Source organism: Protopterus annectens, chromosome 1.part0 (assembly GCF_019279795.1).
Source record: "Protopterus annectens isolate FY-2018-M chromosome 1.part0, PAN1.0, whole genome shotgun sequence".
Classification (NCBI taxonomy): Eukaryota; Metazoa; Chordata; order Ceratodontiformes; family Protopteridae; genus Protopterus; species Protopterus annectens.
Window position 1 is genome coordinate 1,268,548,033 of NC_056725.1, and position 23,118 is coordinate 1,268,571,150.

The window sequence follows — 23,118 nt, forward strand, 5'->3', positions numbered from 1 at the left end:
TACGCGTCCTGAAGATCTATTGAGCACATCCAGTTGTCCTTCTCTAGGAAGGGCAAAATTGATTGAAGAGTGACCATTCGAAATCTTGTCTTTCTCACAAACTTGTTGAGTCTGCTGAGATCCAATATTGGTCTCCAGTTTCCCGTCTTTTTGGGGACCAAAAAGAATCTTGAGTAGATTCCGGGCTCTGAATGGTCTGTTGTAACTGGCTGAATGGCTCTTTTTTGTAGAAGCTTTAATACTTCTGACTCTGCAACTTCCCTTAGACCGGGTGGTACGTCTGGAAGGGAATTTTTGTGAGAGAAAGGACTTTCCTCGAAAGGAATTTTGTAACCCTCGGATATAATCGACTGTACCCATCTGTCTTGAGAGAGGGAATGCCAGGCTTCTGGGTACAGCGACAGTCTTCCCCCGACTGCCTCCAAGGATGGACAGTCGGGCAACATCTCAGGGATGCTGGAAGGGCTTGTCAGAGAGAGGCTCTCTGCTTCCCTGGTTTTGTGGACCCCCTCTGCCTTTAGAGCGGCGTCTGTTATTATTACCCCCTCTGCGTCCGGCGTGACTCCCTGGGATTTACGGAACCACATTTTTCCGCCCTTCTGACCTTTGGGGTAAGGTCTAGAGGGGGTAGAAAAACGGACCCCTACGGCAGAAAGAGTCTTGCTGTCCTGCTCACACCTGGTCAATGTATCCTTCACTTGAGGGCCAAACAATGCTGACCCATCAAAGGGAGAATTTGCGAAGGACGCCTTAAAGGGATCTGCAAAATTACAGAGCCGCATCCAGGATTGACGTCTAAGAGCCACTCCTGTACCCGCGGCTCTACTCGCTCCATCTGCTGCATATGATATCAGTCGCATGGAGGAGTTAGCTATAGAATTAAGGATTCCTAGCTGAGAAGCAATTTTCTCTTGAGCCCCTGCAGCTGTAGGATCCTGCACTACTTCACCTAGCTCCTTAAGGATGTCCCTTTGGAGTCTGGTGAAGTGACATAAGTAGTTCAGCGAGCGCATGGCAAAGGTCGCTGAGGAGAACATCCGCTTGCCATACCTATCCATGGTCCTAGAATCCTTATTAGGAGGATGGACTGGTACGGAAGGATCTGCAAGTTCCTTCTTAGTGGCGGCCGCCACCACCATGGCATCAACAGGGACACCTTTCGTAAGGAATTGCTTTTCAGAAGGGGCTGTAATAAATTTAGACAGCCTCCTAGGAACTGGCTCTACAGAGTCAGGAGCAGCCCAAGCCTTTCGAGCAATAACCTCCATAAGGGGGTCGAAAGGCGGAGACACCCAGGAGGTGGAGGGTCGAGATCCAAACGCCTCTAGGTATACCAACTCATCCTCAGAGGGATTTGTGGAGGGCCAGTTTCCCCTCTGTTTTAGGAGTTCTAGGATGTCTGAAAAGGAGACATCCTCAGAGGGGGATCTTGGGGATCCCTCCGACTCATCTAAGTCGGTATCTGAAGTGATAGACTCAGGGGAGTCTAGGTGTTTCCTCTTACAAGTCCTCTTGCGCGGAGGATCTCCTGACTGGTCAGGAGAATCCTCGGAAGAGGGGGTTATTCCCAGTGGGGAAACCTGAGGCGGTGGATCTCTAGGTCCGGGAGCAAGAGAGATGGAAGAGATATCGACAGGCACTGTAGAGGGAGGAGCTAAGGGAATAGACTGCTGACTGAGCCCAGTGGCCAGCACACTCTTCATCACCTCAAAGGCCCCCCTCCCAGGGAGATCCGAGAGAACCCATTCCGAAGAAACCGGGACTCCTGGGCCCACCGAAAGGGAAGGCTCCGAGGCACATGTCGGAGCCGAGCTCACCAAGGCCGAGGCTCCAAGGGGAAGAGCGGGGTCGGACAAGGGTCCGATGCCACTCACCCCCTCAGAGGAGACCAGGGAAGCCCGACCACCAAATCCCTCCAAGGAAGGTCTCGAAGAGGAGATAAGAGTAGATGCCGAGGGTGCAGAAGGGGGGGGTATCTGCCCCTCAGCCATAGCAGTAACTATCCCCATAGACTCCAGCTCTAAACTCTGGGGTAGAGTCGAAGGAGGAACTTGAAGAGGGTGTGGACTAATAGTCGTCTGTTGAGACGGACTATGAAGCATCTGGGCCAGTGCCTGTGATTTTAGTAATCTACTTACCACCCTCTCTAAATCATGGTCTGATAACCTGGACGACCTAGATGATCGGCTCCGATGGCTCCGTTCCGAAAGAAGAGGTGAGGCAGGAGCCGACAGAATCGGCTCCAACGAGGGAGACCTGGACCTCTTCCTCGAAGGAACCATCGGAGCCGACAAGACTACTGATCCAGTCGGAGCCGATAACTTTTCGGCTCTGAGAGAAGATCTAGACACTTCGGCTCCAGCCGGAGCCGATGCAGGCACCGAAGTAGTGGTGTCGGAGCCGGTCGGCGCCAGAACTCGGAACCGACACCAAGGTGACCTAAGAAGTACCGGCACCGATAGCCATCGGTGCCGAAGATTTAGCCAATGTCGGATCGGCTCCAGTCGGAGCCGATCTCGACTCCGACAAAATCGGAGCCAAGGCCGAAGGCTTGGAAACAGAAGCCTGGGCCTTAGACTTAGAAGGCTTACCCGGAGCCGATTTGGCCGGGGAGCCCTCCGGTTTAAGGAGTCCCCTTAAAATCAATTTGTTTCTCCTTTCCTGCAGGACTCTCTGGCTAAAGGAATGACAAATCGCACAGGAGTCCTGCAGGTGGAGAGGTCCCAGGCAGTATAAACAAGAAGTGTGACCGTCTGTCAGAGACATCTTCTGACAGCACGAGTCACACTTCTTAAAGCCTGAGACCCTCTGCTCTTTGGGCATAGTGGACAAACACAGAACCACAAAGTCCCAAACAAACTACTAAACTAGAGTTAAAAAAGTAAAACCTCACACACCCTGACAGGGGGGGGGGGTGGGAGGAAAGGAAGGCCTGACTAAAAAAATTAAGGATGAAGGGTAATTTTAGTCAAAAAGGGGCTTAATATAAACTAAAAATATAAGATATTAAGTTTAAAAGTGAAAAGGGGCTAAAAGCAGTTTAATATAAAACACTTACCAGGAGCTGGTAAAAGGAGGACCTCATCAGCGAAGCGGCAAATGAGATCTGGGTACTTACCACCTTGCATCATGGGATATGGGGCTGCCTCGAGCTGGTAAAAATGACTCTCGAGCTTAGCAAAGTGCCGAGTCGGAGCCGAGGATCGGCTCTGAACCCATCATGTAAGAATGAAGGCGAGATTGACAACTTAACATCTTTCTGTCTGCTCTGGTGTGCATTTTCATTTTTTTCTCTTTACACAACCTTTACAGCTAATTATAACTTCAACAGAAATTGTGATTAAGGAAAGAATTTCATTGTGGTTCAGCTTTAGTTTTCTTGCATTCTTTCAACACCCCTTTCCTGTCAAAGAAAGATTGCTGAATCCAGGGCTGTGTTACAAGTTACTGTGTTGCCATTACCTTACTTGGATAGAAGGAAGTTTCACTGTTCACCTGTGAGAGAGGGGAGCTTTGAGCAGCCTATCTGTCCCTGGAGGAGTGGTTTCAGCCCAGAAGTTAGCAGTTTATTGGCCACTTGGGCTAATTTCTATCTCTTTCACTTCCCTGCTATAAAAACCTCATTTGCAGTTTTTTACGCTTGTACTCCGCTCAGCAAGTGCCTTCCAGGTGTTCTGCAGAGTCTACAGCAGCAGAGAGACAAAAGAGTGACTTTGGAGTGATTAAGTATCACTTTTCTGCTTTTCTTGCCATCTTAACTAATTCCGCCTAAAACGCCAGTTTTTTTAGTGAATCTGTGATTTAAAAAGTTTGTTATTGTATACAACTCTGCACAGCTCCTCGTGGTGTCCTGCAGAGTGATAGAGGCAACAGAGAGACCCATGAGTGACTTTTCCAGATTTAAATATTTTTTTCTCTGTTTTTTTGCTCCGACTACCTTTTCCTGCCTAAAAAGCGGATTTCTAACTGATCTGTGCTTTAAAAAGTTTAAATTGCATTTGCCTTCGGCTTTTTACAGTTTTTGCACTTGTTTTATATCAATTTAAGTTGTTTTTGTATTGTATAACTGTTGTAGGCAACACACTAAAGTGTGGTAGCCTGTTTATAACATTTACAGTGTTTTCTGTGTGTTTTTCTGCTGTTTCCTGAAAAAAAAAAAAAAAAAATTCTCTTTTCCTGCCTTTGCTGAACTAGATTAGTCCAGATTTCAGGTTTTGCTGAATTCCGGACTGTGGTATAGTTTCCTGTGTTGCCCATATCCTTACTTGGATAGGAGGAAGCTTCTCTGTTCACCAGTGAGAGTGGGGGAGATTTCAGCAGCCTATCTGTCCCTGGAGGAGTGGTCTCAGCCCTGAAACTAGTAGCTTATTGGCCATTTGGGGTCAATTCCTATCTCCTTCAGTTTCCCTGCTTTAAAACCCGCATTTGTGCAGTTTTGCACGATTTTGCGCATAGCGCAGCATTGGGCAGCGCCGCTTAAACGGGTTTAAACTATTCCTGGCTCCACAAAGTCTGCTCTTCACTTTTTCCCTTAGAACTGTCTAAATCTCAAAGTAAGCACTCTATTTTCATTCTAAAGCCCTGCAGTTGCTCGTATAAGTAATCTTATAAGTAAGCACTAATAAACTAAAGCACTCCCTTTAAGTACTTGGCTCCCTATTGGTCTTTTTTGATCAGTCAAAAAGTAGCTCCTTATACTATTCTGGCATGTCCAAAAGTCAGTTTCGGGTTTACTCCCCAGTCCAGCTGGTGAATCTGGGAATCTTGAGATAATTTTACAACTGCCTTATGTACACAGACCACCCTCTCCTCCTCCCAACAAGTACAAATATATGAGAGAGATGCAACTATATAGCCAAACTGGAGGCTGAGCTCTCTCAACCCAGTACTGGCGCAGTCAGTCAGGAGGAGAAGGTAAGCACACACACACACCACAAATCCATTCTCACATAGACCTATCACAACAGCAAATTAAACACATAAATACACAAAAACATCCTCGGAGGCTCTAAATAAAAATCTGCCCAAGCAGCAGAGACCTCCAAAGCAGACTTCCAAACAACCGCTACCCCACAACAATACCCACGTATCACATAATTCACAAAGTCAGTGTGCCACACAGTCACAGCCCTTAAGGCTAAACAACACACCTAATACACTTGTAATAGGTGACTATTTGTCAGACACACTGACGTCCCATTCACCAGGCTGAACAAGGAGAAGGTCACTGTAAGCTGCCTGTCGGGTGCCAGGATCCTCCACATAACACAAGCATTCAGGTCACTCCAAAGCAAGTACAAATATGACTCCGTCATTGCCCATGCTGCTGTGAATGACCTGAGACGTACCTCCCTGGACTACATGAAAAGAGACACAGAGGAGCTCTCTGATCATGCAGCCCAGGCTAGTATGACCCTGACCTTGAGTAGCATCTTACCCTTACCAAGAATGATGCCACAGTATAAAGACAAAATGATCAATTTTAACAATTGGCTAAAGTATTGGTGTCATTCAAAGGGGATCCAGTGTCTGTCAGCCTGGGATGACATGCTCAACAAGCCATGTTGCTTCGCTAGGGACGGCTTGCACCTTTCACCCCTGGGCTTTCGAATACTGGCTAAGGCTCTTTCCTCCCCCATAGTGCCTTTTTTAGGCAAGGCTCAAAAGACAAACCCACCTCCATAGACAACACAAGGAAAAAGAAACTAAGGGTAATGCTGCTCAATGCCAGAAGTCTAAACCTCAAGATGCACGCACTCGAGGCTCTCCTCAGTATGGAGAATATCGATATCTGTGCAGTAACAGAAACCTGGTTCAAGGCTCCCGAGAGCACCCCAGCACTACCAGGTTATACCTCATACCATGCTTTTCGGCCCCAAAACTTGGACCGAACCACAAAAGGAGGGGGAGTATCCATATTCATCAAAGATACCCACACCTCCAGGTTAGTGGCACTGCACGAAGCATCGGAGACCATCCATGTGCAACTAACACTGGGCAAAACTGCCTTTCAGTTTGTAGCCTGCTACAGACCACCCTCCCAAACTCAGGAACCCCACTCGGCTTCACTGAGAACACTGGAGAATATGAAGGTCTCTCCAAACACCATCATATTGGGTGACTTCAACTACCCAAACATAGACTAGGAGCACTACACAAGCCCCAACACCCTCGCCCAACGGTTCCTAGACTTTATAAACTCAAATGCTATGGAACAACTGGTCACCACTCCCACAAGAGGGGAAAACATATTGGACCTGATCATCACCAACATGGGGACTATATGTTCCATGCCAAAGCTATACACCTCATTGGTAAGATCTGACCATAAATTAATCTCACTGGACATCCATATCCCATCCCCACCCCCAGCCAAGGAAACCACGGTGAAGAACTTCTCAAAAGCAAACTTCACACTTCTCAAAACTGAAGTGGAATCCTTCAAAGCCACCGGGCCAGTGGAAAATACGGCCCAAACCGCAGAATCCTTTACAAACGCCATTCTATCGACACCTACAGGAATGCATGGATTGTGCATTCCCAAATAAAACCAAGACTCACTCCTCCAAAGGCAGGAGACCTGTCTGGTGGACCCCAGCCATAAGTAAGCTATACAACAGAAGGAGGAAGCTACTACATGATAGAGCAAAATCCCAAAAAGGGAAGGCATCTCTGATCAGTACTAGCAAGAAACTACAATCCCTCATAAAATCATCTAAGGCCAGCTTCGAAAGAAAAATTGCACAAGACGCTAAAGATAATCACAAGGCCTTCTTTAGTTATGTCAGGAACCTGGGTGGCAACTCCCAGATATGCTCTGAGTTAGTGCAAAATGACAAAAAATACACTGAACCCACAGACATTGCCAACATCCTGGCAGACAGGTTCAGTGCAAACTTCTCCCCCCCTTCCACCCCAAAAGAGCAAATGTCTATCCCAACAGAGTGTAGCCTCCCTGACATCACAGATGCACAGGTGAGAGCTGCCCTCTCCAAAGCAAAAAACACAGCATCAATGGGACCGGTGTCCCGGGCTGCATCTTACACGAGCTCCAAGAAGAACTGAACCCTCACATAAAGTCACTGTTCAATCTCAGCCTTACTACAGGATATGTACCTAAGGAATGGCGTACAGCAACAGTGGTCCCACTCCACAAAGGTGGTGCCACAACGGACCCCAGAAACTATCACCCTAATAAGCCTGACTAGCCTGGTCTGCAAAGCTATGGAACGTATCATCATGGAACTCAAACAAAGACATTGGAAACCTCTAAACACTGGATCCTACCCAATTCGGCTTTGTTAAGGGCAGAACTTGCCTCTTGAACCTGGTCGACTTCTTTGAAACGGTCACCAAGACCATAGATGAAGGGAAGGTAGTCCACACAGACTACCTGGACCTCGCAAAAGCCTTCGACACAATACCCCACTCGGGCATCATAAATAAGCTCACCAGCTTAAATATCAACCCCTATGTCACAAGATGGGTTGCAAACTGGCTCAGGGATAGAACCCACATGGTCAGAATTGCAGGTGCCATGTCAGACTCTAAACCAGTTACAAGTGGCGTCCCACAAGGCTCAGTCCTGGGACCTCTCTTGTTCGGTATATATTTCTCTGAGGTACAGGCTAACAAGGGAGGACTATGGCTGACCAAGTTCGTAGATGACTGCAAACTGGGTGCCATAATCGACTCGCCGACTGACACAAGCACCCTCTAAAAGGCTCTCACAGAGACGGATAACTGGTGGCAGAGCCATGACCTAAAGCTAAATGCCAAAAAGTGCATAGTCATCCCCTTTGGGAAAAACAAAATGCCCACAAATTACCACATAGGTGGTAATCCATTAAGTACAGAAGAAGTAATTAAGGATTTGGGGACCCAAGTAGATATCAATCTCTCCTTTGACAATCACATTGCCAAAGTGGTTAGAAAGACCTTCTATATAGCCCACCTTATCACGAAAGGGTTCACATCTAGATCAAGAGAGGTCATTGTGCCCCTCTACTCATCAGGCCCATAATTGATTACAATGCCCCATTTGGGATGTACCTTACCAGACACCTGCAGCAACTGGAAAGACCCCAAAAGTACCTCACCAAGAGGATCAAGGGACTCAAACAGATGCCCTACGTGCTTAGGCTAAAGAAACTCAAGCTCTACTCAGTTGCTTACCGCCTACTCAGATGCGATCTGTGCCTGATGTATAAAGCCATGTCCAAGCCAGAATTAATGGACATGCTCCACCTCAGGAAATCTAAATCCCTTAGAGTCACACGCTCCAGGGACTTAAACCTCAGCACAGAAATAAATAGGACATGCTGGAGGGACAGATTGCTCCCCTCACTCTGGAACAAAATCCCAATCCATGTTAGGCAGAGCCCCTCAATGACCCTCTTCAAGAGAAATCTTGATGAGTGGATGGAAGATCGTAGGTTTACCCCTGGGATCTCTTCTGTGCCCCTACTAGACAGAGGCACAGTAAACTAATCTAAAAGGGTGGCAAAAGCCAAACACACTCTGGCTAGGCTTATAAATGCCCTAGGGCAGATAGTTTCATAGGTTGATACTAGGCTATGTCCATTCACTTCAAATTGAAGGACTGATAGCCGTGAGTGGTAGTGACCTAGCAGCTAAGACTTTCTGAAGGCCAAGCTCCTCCCAAAGCTCCTAGAATGTCCCTCACTTCCCTGTCTTCTCCAGATTAAGTTTATCAATTGATTACTTATTTATGCTTTATTGTCATGATGCTACATCTCAAACTAATGCTCACTATACATCCCACCCTTTTAAAGGCCTTAGGTACCATCATCTAGGCTGATATGGAGTTGAGAGATGTCAATTGGACATTGAAGAAGGCAGGGTATTTTGAAATAACCAGACAAGAATCATGAAGATCTATTACTATGCTAAGTATATTAACTTTCATACCCTGCTTGACCCAGTCTATCCACTTCAAAATGAACCATAGGAGATATGAAGCTAGTCCTGAGAAGAACTTAAGGTTGTAGCCTTGTGTAACCTCAACATTAATCAGACTCCCTTACCCTGTGTGGAGTGAAGGCAGGTAAACCACCTGCAGGAGAAAGCTTAAAAGGTAATGCCACTGTGTAAAAATGCAATGAAAGAAAGTCTCCAGCTATACATCTTGGAGAGCATCTTGACAGAACACCTCATAGAATGGTGTCCCAGATGGATGACCAAGACCTGGAGATCACAACCAGCTTATAGTTGCTTGCAAATGCATACAGTGAAGCCTGTGTCACAGCAGCACAAGTATTACCTACAGACACATTTCTGAAGAAAGCCAAAGATGTAATCACGTTTCTAGCTGAATGAGCCCAATGTTTGTTACCTGGAATTCCTTTGCCAATAGAAACATAGCAGTAAGTAGTACAATCTCACACCCACCTGTACAAGGTTAACTTAGTATTTTTTTTTTGGTGAGGGGATGAAGAGCTGATCATCCTTTTTGTAATTTTTGGTCCTATGTAAATAATAAAATCTCAGCTGCCTATGAATATCTAGGCAGTACCACTTATAGTCATCTCTGTTAGAATACTTGGGAAAGAAAACTATACACCAATAGGCTGGGTTCAATTATGAATCTACTTTGGGCATCATTAGCTGGGTTTGTATGTAACAGCAGCCTGCCATTATGAAATGTCAGATATAGAAGATGACAAGAGAGGGATGGCAGCTCTGAGATCCTTCTGGCAGATGTTACTGCAATGAGAAATTAGTTTTCTTCAACAAGTATTTAAGTTCTGCCATGTTTGCAGGAGAATGAGTCAGATTTTCCACGATAAAGTTCAGATCTCCAGGGAAACAAGGTCTGGTAGGGGGGGGGGGGCGCAGCAGGAAAACACCCTGAAAAATGGCACTGACACTATCTGTTCTACCACAGCAGAACAGTTAAAATCTTGATGAAAGTTTGAAATAACTGCTAAGTGTACTTTGAAGGTTGACCTTTGTCAAGCAAGTATGCCAGAAACTAAAGAATAGCATGGTTGGGATAGGAGAAGACTGACTCCCTACTAAGTAGCCCTCATACAGAAGTTGAACCACATTCCTTGTATACATTTCTAAGAGAGGGTTTTTGGAATGTCCTTAGGAGCTAGAAGACCACCCTGAGAGGGAAAGAAGGGTCCATTGCCATTAAGGGAACTGTGAAAACCATACAGTTAGCTTGAATGCTTATAGCTCCAAATGAGTCTTGCTGGACAGATGGGCAAGAATTCTTGGGTGAGGCTCCAGAAGAGAAGTCTTTACCTGCTGTGTCTACAAAAGAGGGAACTGTGGTTGCTGAGACCAGAAAGGGGTTCTGAAAATAACTGTGGCATAATGCAATTTGTCTTTCTTGTAGAAATATCATCATTAGGGAAATGTGGAAAAGGTGTACTGTAGCCTCAGTGACAACTGGTGGACTAGTGCATTCCAGGTTGCCAGACCCTGTAGAAGGATAAGGGAGAGGGAGCTGTTGCATTTGGTACTGGGAAGAGAGGCAAACAGGTCAAAGCAGAGTTCCCCCAGTAGTAGAAAATTATCTATGCTGTTGCCAAACTCAGTGACCACTCATGCAGCACTAGAAAGCATCTGTTGAACCCATCCGGTGAGCAGGAATTTGCATCGTTATAAGAAAGCAATGTGAATTAACTGCCCAGTCCCCAAAGTCTCATGGCCTCCCAATGTAGGTGGTACGACCTGGTTCCTACTTTTCATTGATTCACCACACTACTGACATACTGTCAGAGTATATTGCAATTGTACCCTACAGAAGATCATCCTAAAAGTGCCTGCAACACAAGCAGAACCACCCTCATTTCCAGGACACTGATGTGCAGTATGCCTCCTCTTGCGTTCAAGATCCTTGGACCATGTGCATTAAAAGTCCCCACCATCACAAGGTAGATACATCCATGCTGACTGTGACTGTGGGTAAAGGAAGGGTAAAGAGACATCTGATGTAGCCACCACTACAAATACCTGTGACATGCTTTGGATTAATGAATGGCCTAATCCATAGAGTCTTCCGAATGAGACCATTGAACACAGAGTTCACTGTAGTCCTTTCATGTGAAGCCTTGCAAATGGCACCAAATGAATAGTTGCTGCCATGAGCCTCAATACCTTGATATTTATGGTTACTGATAGTGATGGATGTTGTAGAAGTAGTGGTGCAATAGCCTGTATTTGATGCTGTCTTGTCTGGTGGAGTCAGGCCAATTTATTATTTTCAGGTGGCATTCAATGAGTATTAGTATATATGATGGCTCCACTGGAACATCACAGTGTTCTTCAAGATTCCCAAGAACAATGTTGAAGCAAGTAAGTGTGGGAGACAAGAAGCCAATCATCTAGTTACTGATAAACTTTGACCAAGGTTCCAAACTAAGAGTTACTGTAGAGTGGAGCTGAAGCCTCTCAACATCTATCAGCATGAAAGATTGCCTTGGAATGTTTGTCTAAATCTCACTTGTTGGAATTGCATTGGTCAGCACTGAGGCTGCCGCATCATGATCTTTGACCACAACGAGGTTGAGAGAATCCAAGGTGCCATCAAGGCTCAACACCCAAGTCCTACCCAGCACTAAGGATGGCCTTGGCATTAAAGACACAAACACCAGTGATGCCGACACTATAAATGGCACAGAAGAGATTAGTGTCAATGTCAGAGTTGAGTCAGCAAAATCAAAAACATCAGGCCTAGAAGTCCTTAACAATAAGAGAGTCAATGTTGAGACCAGTGGCACCAAGGGAGTTGGTGTAGAACCTCAGGAACCACATTTCCACAACTGTCTCTCACACTCCAAGTAATGACAAAGGGATAGGTCCTTCCCTAGCCACCCTAGATGGGTGGGTGGCAGGATACCAGTCTCAAAATGGGCTTTGACCAAAGCCCTCATCATATGGTCCCAATATATGTGAACCAATGGGCTCCATACAGATCTAGTAGACCTCATACACATAACTGATAAGGGGTGAGATTCTAGATACCAAAACTGTTCTCATCCAAACAGAAGTTGCCTTCAGAGACTCCAGTGGGATAAATTTGGTTGTTTTCCTTAGGACATTGAACTGTTAGGAATGGAAAAACATCCATCTTGGCTACCTTTGGTAAAGTAGGTTTGTCTGTGTCTGTTGGTTATGCCTCACCCATTTTTTCTCCTTTCTTCCTTGCTGTCCTGCTTTTTGCCTCCTATGCGCAGAAGTATAAGCTTATTTTTTTTTCTTTCTTGCAAGGATCAACGGACAAACTTTATGCAAACGTCATAATCAGCACTTAAGTAATCCATCCCAAGCACACAACAAACAAAACTGCGTGTGTCCTGGCAGGAGATCTTGCATTCACACTGGAACATTTTCAGTAACTTAAGGCCTTGTCCATACCTATAACCAAGTTCAAAACCACCAAAAAGAATCACTATCAAACATTCTAAACTATGTAATCTATATAATTATTTAACTAACACAAACTTTCTATTTTAAACAGGATACTGAAGAAAAGTAGTACTTAGCACCCCGAAATGAAGTCGGAACAAATAATTACACTTGAGCTGAGGAATCACTATCTGATATGAATTGCAGTAAATATCTGATGATGAGAGTGAAGTGAGAGGCATTAAGGTTTGGGAACAGCGAACAAGAGCAGTGGGAAAAAGGCTACGATGCTGAGTTTGTACCCCCTGCAATGACCTTTACTTCAATTTGAAGGGGACAAACCAGATCATGTAAGATTTGACATTATGTCAAGCAAAACCATGCAGTTAGGACATCATAAAAATCCCCCTGGTGTACTAGACCAGGATATGCAATGCTGTCAGGTTGCTATTTGTTTTCCCTTCTCAGCGTGATGATGGCCGTGATGTTCTCAGTCCTAGAGAGTAATACCAGGGATATTTAAAGTAGGTGCAAATGAACCAACACCAAATGGCAGATGTTTAGATGGATCATTACATGAAGGGGGTGGGGGATGCAGGAAATAAAGAAATCAGTAGTTTAGGCATTGATATGGGATGCAAAAATAAAATACTGTGTGTGTGTGTGTGTGTGTGTGTGTCTGTGTGTGTGTGTCTGTGTGTGTGTGTCTGTGTGTGTGTGTGTGTCTGTGTGTGTGTGTGTGTGTCTGTGTGTGTGTGTGTGTGTGTCTGTGTGTGTGTGTCTGTGTGTGTGTGTGTGTGTGTCTGTGTGTGTGTGTCTGTGTGTGTGTGTCTGTGTCTGTGTCTCTGCGTGCGCACGTCAGCGTACACGTGTGCACTTTTTCTTCTGCTACAAAAAGAAATTCAAAGTACCACGGCTCCATTTAGAAGTACCCCCTCCCCCAGTTACAGCTACTCCTAAAGAAGTACACTCGAGGTATTTCAAAATAATGTTATCACAGAATAGAAGTGTTTTTAAAACGTGTGGTTCATTTGTCAAAAGGTAAAGCAGAATATCACAACTTCAGTCAGAAAAGCACCACAATGCCAAATGTTGATTTACAGGAATTATTTTAAAATACAAAACTATACACATGGACACACTGATTCACAGATACATACACTAACAAATGTATGCACAAACACAGAGCCAGACAGATTCAAATCTGCCAACCACACTCCCAGAGACAAACATCCACAACAATGCACAGCAAGCAGCCACACAACTACATAGGCAGACTCTCTCACACACACACACGCGCACACACACACGCACACACACACACGCACACACTTGCAATTATATATATGTATTCATTTACTACTATTTAGCCATTTCTAAAACTACCATTATATGAAATACTCCATTACACATAAACATGAAAAGGGACCGTTTTGTTTCTTGAAAAAACACACCAAAGCCACAGAATGAATAAAAAATTAACACAGAAGAAATTTGCTAAGCACAAAAATGCCCTCCAAAGTCCCCAGCTCTGTGGCACAGAGAGATGAAGTCTTGACAACAACCAAAATGCCCCACATTTGATTAGTGGCTTCGGCAACAGAAGAATTTGGGTTGGAAGTATGGGAGTGAGAGATTACCTCCAGCTTGCCCATCCTAACAGAAGGGAGGTGGTTCTGGCTTATGACTTGGGTGACACCTAAATGAATCACTGGGTGTTATACTCACAGAGGGTGAGCTTGCTATGCAAATGTTGCTCCTTTTGCTAGCTTACAATCTAAGGGAGTCAGCATGTGAAAGCACACTTTCCAAAGCAGGCAGCACACAGTGGAGTACTATAGAGCTGTCATACGGAAAGGGCAGCTCCAAGTGAACTGTAGGCCAATTTGTCATATCTGAAAACTGGCCTGATCCCAACCACCTGATTCTCATTGTAGGAGGAATGAATGGGCGGCTTACATACTCTGAGCAGGAATGAATGGGCAACAGGAATTCTGCCTTGCCTAACATAAGAATGCCTATCTTGTCACCTCCGATGGAACAAACTGGCCAATGGGCATACCACGGGAGGGACGGCTCCTTACCAATGGAGTCAGGATCTGTATTAAAATATCAAATGGCCACAACATGAAATCCCAGTTCATAGAGGCCACAGCATTGAAGAATACAATTGTCGAAAGCAGACTTGTTTGAATCTCATCTCATCGAATTGCCTTAGTTGGCCAACATCTGAGATGTTGACATCTTACATGTTGCGTTTGGTATGTATAACATGATGGTAGTAAATATTTGCATTCATTCTGATTTGCGCAGAGATTTCTGAGCTGTTGGCCAACTATTAAGATTTGAAGAAGTCAGCTTTTGACAACTGTACTCTTTGATGATCTGGTCTCAATGAACTGGGATTTGATGTTGTGGCCATTCAACCTTTTAACATAGACTCCTGTTCTCATGCATAGCGACACCACAGGAAGTCTTTCTCCATATTGCCCAACCTGTAAGAGATTACTGTTTACTTTTATTTTTATTAATCATTTTCCTTGAACTCTTTCTTTTCAGGTTCTACAGAGCCTTTTAAAATGGTGTGGTTGGATGGAGCAGTAACGAGCGCTTCTGCTTCTCAGCTCTATGGTTCAGTGAGGGTCTATCTTCGAATTGCTGTCTGGGTAGAGTGTTCATGTTCTCTCTATACATATGGGTTCCCAGGGGTTTTCTCTTGACATACGTTTCTTCCTGCATGCCAAAGACATACTCGTTATGTTTGCTTGCTACTCGTACTTTAAACAGGTCCTAGATCTGTGGAGTTCTTCCTGAACATCCCTGTAAGGAAGCCTTTGACTCAAGTTTGACTAAGGTGGTCATCAAAGTATAATACAATAAAATGAGAACAAAATATTAATAAATAAGAAAATGTGATTTTGAAGTCTGTTTTTCTTATCAGCACCTTTCTCAGAGCTTTAAAAACTGCTGAGAGTAAATAAGACAATAAAGAAAAAAATGTCAATTAAATATATGCCCATCATTAAATGGTGATATGCTTCACCTCTAGAATCAGCTTACCTGGTGATAACCATGAATGAGTGTCTCCTGCTCTCTGATTTCTCTTTCAAATTCAAGTAGTTTCTCCTGTGTAACTTTGTCATTTGTTTTCCCAAATACCAGTGTTCTCTTCTGATTTGCTTCTTCCAGACTGTGTAGCTATGTAGAAAAAAATAAACAGATGGAAAACTATACATTACTACAGTTCAAATGCCTACTCTATATGTAGTAAATATAAGCACACGATACATGAGTGACGGTTCACATATTGTGAGCTACAGCCCTTCATTACCAAATGTGTGTAATTTAAATTATTTTAATATATAACCTAACAATAAGGTAGCATGAATTACTACTTTTAAAGAAAATATATAGCATAGAAAGTACAGTACAAAATGGAAAGCACAAATTCATAAGTACTGTTAAATAGTTACAGATCTTCAAGATGACTTTCTACTAAATAATATTTCTTATATGGATCCTTAAAAAATTACATCCTCTTAGCAATCAAATTATAGGACACGTTCCCAAACGATCTACAGTGCTTCCTCCACCAGAATCAGGAAATAAGGCTAAAAATAACTGGCCTGGAGTAAACAACTGGGAAGGTGGTCATGTCTGCTATGACATGGACTCCTGCAGTGAAGCCAGAGAGCCAGCATACAGCCCAGGGCTTTGCTAAACTCTGATAATCACCAGCCTTCCTGGGAGCCAGATCATCTATAAGAGTTTGCATGTTTTGCGGACAGGACAGCATTGCAGGACCTTTTTGAAGGAGTGAGTGCATCAGCTATCCGGGCATGGGGACAAAGACAATCACAAGAAAACCTCTAATGATTGCCTGCATGAAGGTCTCTTATAATTGTCTGACATGCCAAGGGAGAACAAATGGGCTCATCAATTGCAGGAGGGACAATGATTTGTAAGCAGCAAGAGATACAAATATAATCCGGCTCCCACTTGTACATTTGATTAGGATGTCTGCTCAGAAAAGCTGTCCGTATACAGAACACACCTATGATATAGACAATGAACTCATTGTGAGAATCTTAAAACTTCTTGAAACACAGAAAACAAGTGTTATTTACTCCTGAATATACAGGTACCACAGGGTTTTAGTACTGTCAAAAAGTGTTTCGATATAGCCCAGGATCAAGGTATTTTGTAGGTAAAGTTTGACTGCTCAGTGTGGTGTAAAACATAAGCGGCCTCTTTTCTGATGGAGACCACATCAATTGCAAGTTTAGCTGCTGAAAATGAGCTGCCCGCTAACCAGGTAGGCAGGAGCTTTAATGAAAGGTACTAGATCCAGACTGTGGAATGAATGTCACTAGTTGGAATTAAACACAAGTTACATATTTGTTATTTAGATCTAGATAAGCAGGCCTGTCATTATCAACAGTAGGATTAATGTCTTTAGGTGTTCAGCAGATCAGCATCTAAAAGTTTTCTAGCTGCTGGCCCTACCTCTTACTTCTAATCTACAAAAGGCCTTCCTCTCCAAATCACAGTCATGCCACACTAAGAGAGATCAGAAAAAAAATCAGAACAAAAGAACAAAAAAAGTGTACACTTTGTCAGCAAGAGGGGAAGGGGAAGATGGATGGGTAATCCAATGAGGATGGGATGGTTTATCAACATCCAACAGTGTGGTAAGCACATATTTTTAGTATATGGTCTGAGTAGGTCCGTCTTAATCAACTATAGGAAACAAGAAGTTATGTACTCACCATAACGTTCGATGTATGTAGTCCATCTCGCCTCACATTCTTACCCGTGGGTTCGGAGCCATACCTCGGCTCCGACTCGGCCATACTCTAGCTCGAAGTCTTTCAATTGGCTGGGCTAAGAGATATCCCATACTGCACTGCTCCCTTTCCCCAGATCTTGTTTGCTGCAAGCTTAATCACACAATCACTCCCCTTCATCCACATGACACAAAGAAGGAAAAAACATTCCAATAACGAAAGGAGTACTGAAACCAGAACTAACGTTTAGGTCCTCCAGGATGGGGGATGGCAGGGGGGTTAGTAAGAATGTGAGGCGAGATGGAATACATACATCGAACGTTATGGTGAGTACATAACTTCTTGATGTTATGTAGTCCAATCTCGCCTACATTACTACCCGTGGGACAGCGTCCCCAGCATCTGAACCCTGGGAGGCTCAGTGGAAAATACTCCTGAGCACTGTGGAACCAAAGGAAGATCTTGCTCTGGATACCAAATCCAATTTGTAGCGAGTAATAAAGGTGTGAGGAGATGCCCATGTAGCTGCAGCACAAATATCATCCATAGACATCCTGGCCTGAAATACTGTAGAGGTAGACATAGATCGGGTAGAATGAGCCTTCACTCTAAATGGTAAATCCTTCCTACCTGAGGCATAAATGAAGGAAATACAACTAGAGATCCATCTAGACAAAGTTACTTTGGAAACCGGAGACCCAATTTTGTTTTCTGAAAATGAGACAAAAGCTGGTCTGATTTTCTAAGATCCTTCGTTCTATGTAAATAAAAGCGCAACTGCCTGTGAACATCAACCTGGTGAAATTTGAACTCTGCCCTATTAGAGAACTCTGGAAAAAATACGGGTAGTTCAATGGATTGGTCGAGATTACTAACTGAAGCTACTTTTGGCATAAAGGAAGGGTTTGGTCCGAGGGAAACCCTGTCCCTGTGAAAAATCAAGTAAGGCGGTCTTATTGACGAGGCTTGGAGCTCTGAGACACGTCTGGCTGAAATGATGGCTACCAAGAAGATAGTTTTCCAAGTCAAATATTTCATGTCACAAGTAGCTGCAAGCTCAAAGGGGGAAGTGGTGAGGCATTGTAGCACAAAATTTAGATCCCAAGGCATAACCGGTTCAAAGACTGGAGGGCAAAGCAGCACAGTGCCCTTCAAAAATGCCTTACAAAGTCTATGTGCCATTAAACTGGGTTCATTGGCAACGTGAAAAGTGGAAATAGCCACCAAGTGGACCTTTATGGTAGCAGCTGCTGAACCTTGATTGAAAAGCATGGAAAGAAATTCCAGAACTGAAGAGATCAAGGCTGTGTAAGGATCAATTTGCCTTTCATGAGCCCATATGAAGAATCTTTTCTATTTACTGGAATAAATCTTCTTGGTCGAAGGCTTACGGGAAGAAGATAGAATATGATCCGGAGAAAAACGATGAAACCTGATTAGAGATGGAAGTGGAGTAGCCAGGCTGTCAACCAGAAGGTTTGAAGAGAGGGATGGAACTGCCCTGACATACGAGTCAGTAGGTCTGGTTGTGGGTCCAGAATCCAGGGTGTGTCCATAAGATAGGGATGGAGAAAGGGGAACCAAATTTGATGAGGCCAGTGTGGAGCAATCAGAATCATTTTGCTTCCCAAGGATTGCGCTTTCTGAATAATCTTTGTCAGCAGAGGAACAGGAGGGAAGGCATACAGTAGACCGGGGGGCCAATCGTGGACCAGAGCATCCCTGGGTGACTCCCCCTGAGGGGGAATAAGGGTGAAGTAGCTGCTGCACTTGGTATTGAGGGGACTGGCAAATAGGTTGCAGCAAGGCTGATCCCATCTGCGGAAAATCTGCTCTGCAAACTGTTCAGGGACCACTCGTGGGGCATAAGAATAGCTCTGCTCAACCTGTCGGCGATCACACTGGGCTTCCCCGGAATGTGCATTGCTGCAAGAAAATGTTGGGAAGACGCTGCCCACTACCACACTCACATGGCCTCTCTGCAAAGGGGATAAGATCTGGTTCCGCCTTGTTTGTTCAGATACCATACCACCGACATATTGTCTGAGTGGATCGCAATAGTCCCAAGAAAAAGAAAGCTCTGAAGTGCTTGGAATGCTAGTAGCACTGCTCTCATCTCCAAGACATTAATATGCAGATGTATCTCGTGTTCTTGCCACATGCCTTGGACTGCCCTGCCGAGATAATGCCCCCCCCCCATCTGGGAGGCATCCGAGGTCACTGTGGCAACAGGAGGGGATGGAACGAAGGGTTTCCCCGCATTGAGGTTGCTGGTGTGAAGCCAGCAGTGTAGATCCTGCTTGCACCTGTCCGTGATCATTATGAGATGAGAAAATGGCATATTTTGCAGAGACCACTGGGCGAAGAGCATCCACTGAAGGAGCTCCATGTGTAGCCTCACAAGAGGGACCAGCATAACTGTTGAGGCCATCATCCCTAATAATTTCAGAATAGTTTTTGCCTTCACTTTCTTTAAAGGGAGCAACACGTTTACCTGTTGTTGCAAACCTTGAATCCTTTCTTGAGGTAAAAACACCCTCATGTGCATGGTGTCTAACTCGGCACCTATAAAGGTGACACACTGTGAGGGCGACAAGGCAGACTTTTCCCAGTTTGGAGTGACACCCAATTGTTGACACAGATTTGTTTGTGGTGTTTCTGGTCTGTAGTAGTAGATGCCTGGTGGTGGCAGAGAGGAGCCAGATGTCCAGGTACGGAAACACTTGGAATCCCTGACGTCTCAAGTGAGCTGTCACCACTGCCATACACTTGGTGAACACCCTGGGGACTGTGGTGAGACCAAAGTGCAAGGCTCGAAAATGAAAATGACTAGCTCCCAGCCGAAAGCGTAGGTGACTTCTGGATGTCCTGTCCATTTTAATATGGTAGTAAGCATCCTTGAAGGTCGATGGAGCACATCCACACTTCTTTTCTCAACAATGGGAGAATAGATTGCAATGTGACCATTCGAAACTTGGACTTCTTCACATGGAGGTTTAAGGGGTTGAGATCCAAGATGGGTCTCGGGTCCCCTGTTCTTTTCGACATCAAAAAGAATCTGAAGTAAGTCCCTAATCCGAGCTGGTCTGAGGGGACATGCTGGATGGCTCCTTTTTCTAGCAGCTTTTGAATTTCTAAAGCTGCGGAATCCCTTTGATTGGGTGAAACATCTGGGATTCTTTTGATCGGCGGGGGGGTGAAATGTGATATCCTCCGGAAATAAATTTTAATACCCACTGGTCCTGAGTGATGTGTTGCCAGGCTTCTGGATATAGTGAGATGCGACCCCCAACTGGCTCCGGAGAAGCGCAGTTGGGCCTCCCATCAGGAGCGCTGGTAGGAAGGACCACAAAAGGAATAGTGGCCTCTCTGGTTACGTGGGCCTCCTCTGCCGCTAGGGCAACGTCTACCTGAGTTGCCACCCCCCTCCTCTGCCCCTGGAGGGGGATTCACTTTGTGAGTCATGGAAAAATCTCTGCGATTTCTTGAACCACATTTTCCCACCCTTCTGGCTCTTGGGATAAGGTCTAGAAGGCAAGGAAATACGGACTCCCACGGCAGACAGAGTTTTACCCTCTTGCTCGCACCTAGTGAGAGTGTCTTTCACCTTGGTTCCAAACAAGGAGGAACCATCAAAAGGGGCATTGGTGAATGCAGACTTAAAGGCCTCGGCAAAATTACAAAGGCGCATCCAGGAGCGTCTCCTGAGAGAGACTCCGGAACTCGCTGCCCTACTCACTCCTTCGGCTGCGTAAGAGATCAGCCTCATAGAGGAGTTAGCTATAGAATTTAAGGTAGACATCTGAACATTGACCTTCTGAGCCACTGTGTCAGATATGTTGCCTTGAAGAGCATCTCCAAGCTCTTTCAGGAGATCTCTTTGGAGCCTTGTAAAATGTGATAAGTAATTCAGTGACCACAGAGTAAAGGCTGCTGAAGAAAACATATGCTTCCCATACTGGTCCATGGTTCTAGACTCCTTGTTAGGGGGATGGATGGTAGATGAAGTCTCAGCCAGTTCCTTCTTGGTGGGAGCTGCCACCACCATGGCATCTACTGGGAAGCCTTTTGTAAGAAAGTCTTTGTCAGCAGGGGCGGACAGAAATTTGTTGGGTCTCCTGGGGACTGGTTCCACAGTGTCAGAGGTTTCCCACACCCGACGACAAACCAAATTCAGGAGTTCGTCGAAGGGTGGAGAGACCCAGGAGGCGGAAGGCTGAGCCCCAAAGGCCTTCAGGAACACTGACTCCTCTTCAGAGGGGGGTTTTGAGGTCCAGTCGCCTCTCTGTTTCAAGATCTCTAGGATATCAGAAAAGGAGAAATCCTCAGAGGACAACCTGGGGAACCCCTCTGATTCTTCAAGGTCAGTGTCTGATGTGAGAGAGTCTTCCTGGGAGTCTAAGTACTTCCTCTTGCACGTTCTTTTCTGGGGGGCTCCTCAGGCACAAACTCTGGTGAGCCCTCAGAAAATGGGGGACCACTCATGGGCATCTCCTGGGGCCTTGGGTCTCTGCTGTCCAAAGACAGAGGGCAATCAGAGACTGTTACTGGGGCTGGAGGGGGAAGAGTGTCAGAACTGTATGATGCAGCTGAGAGTTCTGTATGATGCAGCTGAGGATCTGGCCAGCACACTCCGCATGACCTCGAAAGCTGGTCCCCCCCCCGGCTCCAAAGCTTGACTAACCGTGGAATCTCTAGGAGCAGAGGGGACAAGGTCCGAAGCTGAAGCAAGAGTCTGGCTCACTCGAGCCAAAGCACCAAGTGGGAGGCTGGAAGCCAAAGAGCATCCCGAGGCCTCCCCTTCGGGTCAGATCGAGGAACCATGAGTCCTGGACCCCATGGACAGAGCCAACGGGGTCAGAGCTGAGATCGGAGCCAGCAAGCTGGGATGGGCCATCGGAGCCAACCTAGAAGCATCATATGGCGGCGACCACTCTAGCTCCGAAGGCTGGGATTTGCTATGAGGAGGATCTATCGATGATGGATGGGTGACTGGCTCCGGAGCCGACTGGGCTGGAGCCGAAAACAATTTAGCCAGCACCGGTGACTGGAGCAGTCTCTGCACCATTCTATCCACATCTACATCAGAGAGTGTCCTGAAGGACCTAGAGGACAAGGTGGGAAATCTAGACCTCCTTTCAGAAGGAGACCTGCGAAGAGGAGAGACAAGTCTAAAAACTGGAGACTGACTCCGAGCTAGCATCTCCGTCACCAGCTCCGAAAAACTGGGAGCCGATGTAGGACCTGTAGCTTCAGAAACTTCCTTCGGCACAGAAGATAGTGGCGCCAAGGATGCCACAGTACATTTGGTAACTTTCTCCGGAGGCTCTGATAGAACAGACAGAGCCAGAGAACATTTCTTTCCTTTAGATGTTTTGGCGGGAGAGGACTTAGCACTAGAAGACCTCTCTAAAACTTCCTCAAAGGAGGGTTTCAGTAGACCCTTCAGTATCAGCTTGTTCTTCCGTTCTTGAAGAACACGAGGGCTGAACGCATGACAAAAGGCATAAGATTCCTGAAGGTGTATAGCCCCCAAACAATAAACACATTCCAAGTGCCCATCGGTAGTAGCCATCTTGTACCCACATTTACTACACTTCTTGAAGCCTGAAGGCTTATGTTCTTTAGTAGCTTTAGACATAGTAGGCAGGATACTAAATATGACACCACAGACTAACCAGCAAAAAGCGCAGTAACAATAACTAAAAGTACAGACAACACACCAGGACCTCTAATTCAAACGGTCCTGAAGGACAAACACTAAGAAGGACTAGGTCCTCTAACTTAAACAGTCCTAGCCCGGAGGGATAGGTACCGAAGCACAAGACAAACACAGAAGGGAACCAGACAACTAAGGGAGGACTAGGTCCTCTAACTGAAACGGACCTAGCTCGTAGGGATATAGCTGACGGGATACCAGTAAGCAGATAAAGAAACAAAAGGAGCACAA

At 45.4% G+C, this 23,118-nt stretch overlaps 1 protein-coding gene across 2 annotated transcripts in view; it reads right to left on the reverse strand.

Annotated features, from left to right (window-relative positions):
* The window catches only part of CEP162 (centrosomal protein 162), a 2,095,315-nt gene that overhangs the window by 1,323,261 nt on the left and 748,936 nt on the right, over positions 1-23,118 (reverse strand). For both annotated transcript variants that reach the window (XM_044066152.1, XM_044066151.1), the window contains one exon: positions 15,442-15,579. In XM_044066152.1, coding sequence (XP_043922087.1) covers positions 15,442-15,579 — 138 coding nt within the window. The remainder of the gene's footprint in view (positions 1-15,441; positions 15,580-23,118) is intronic.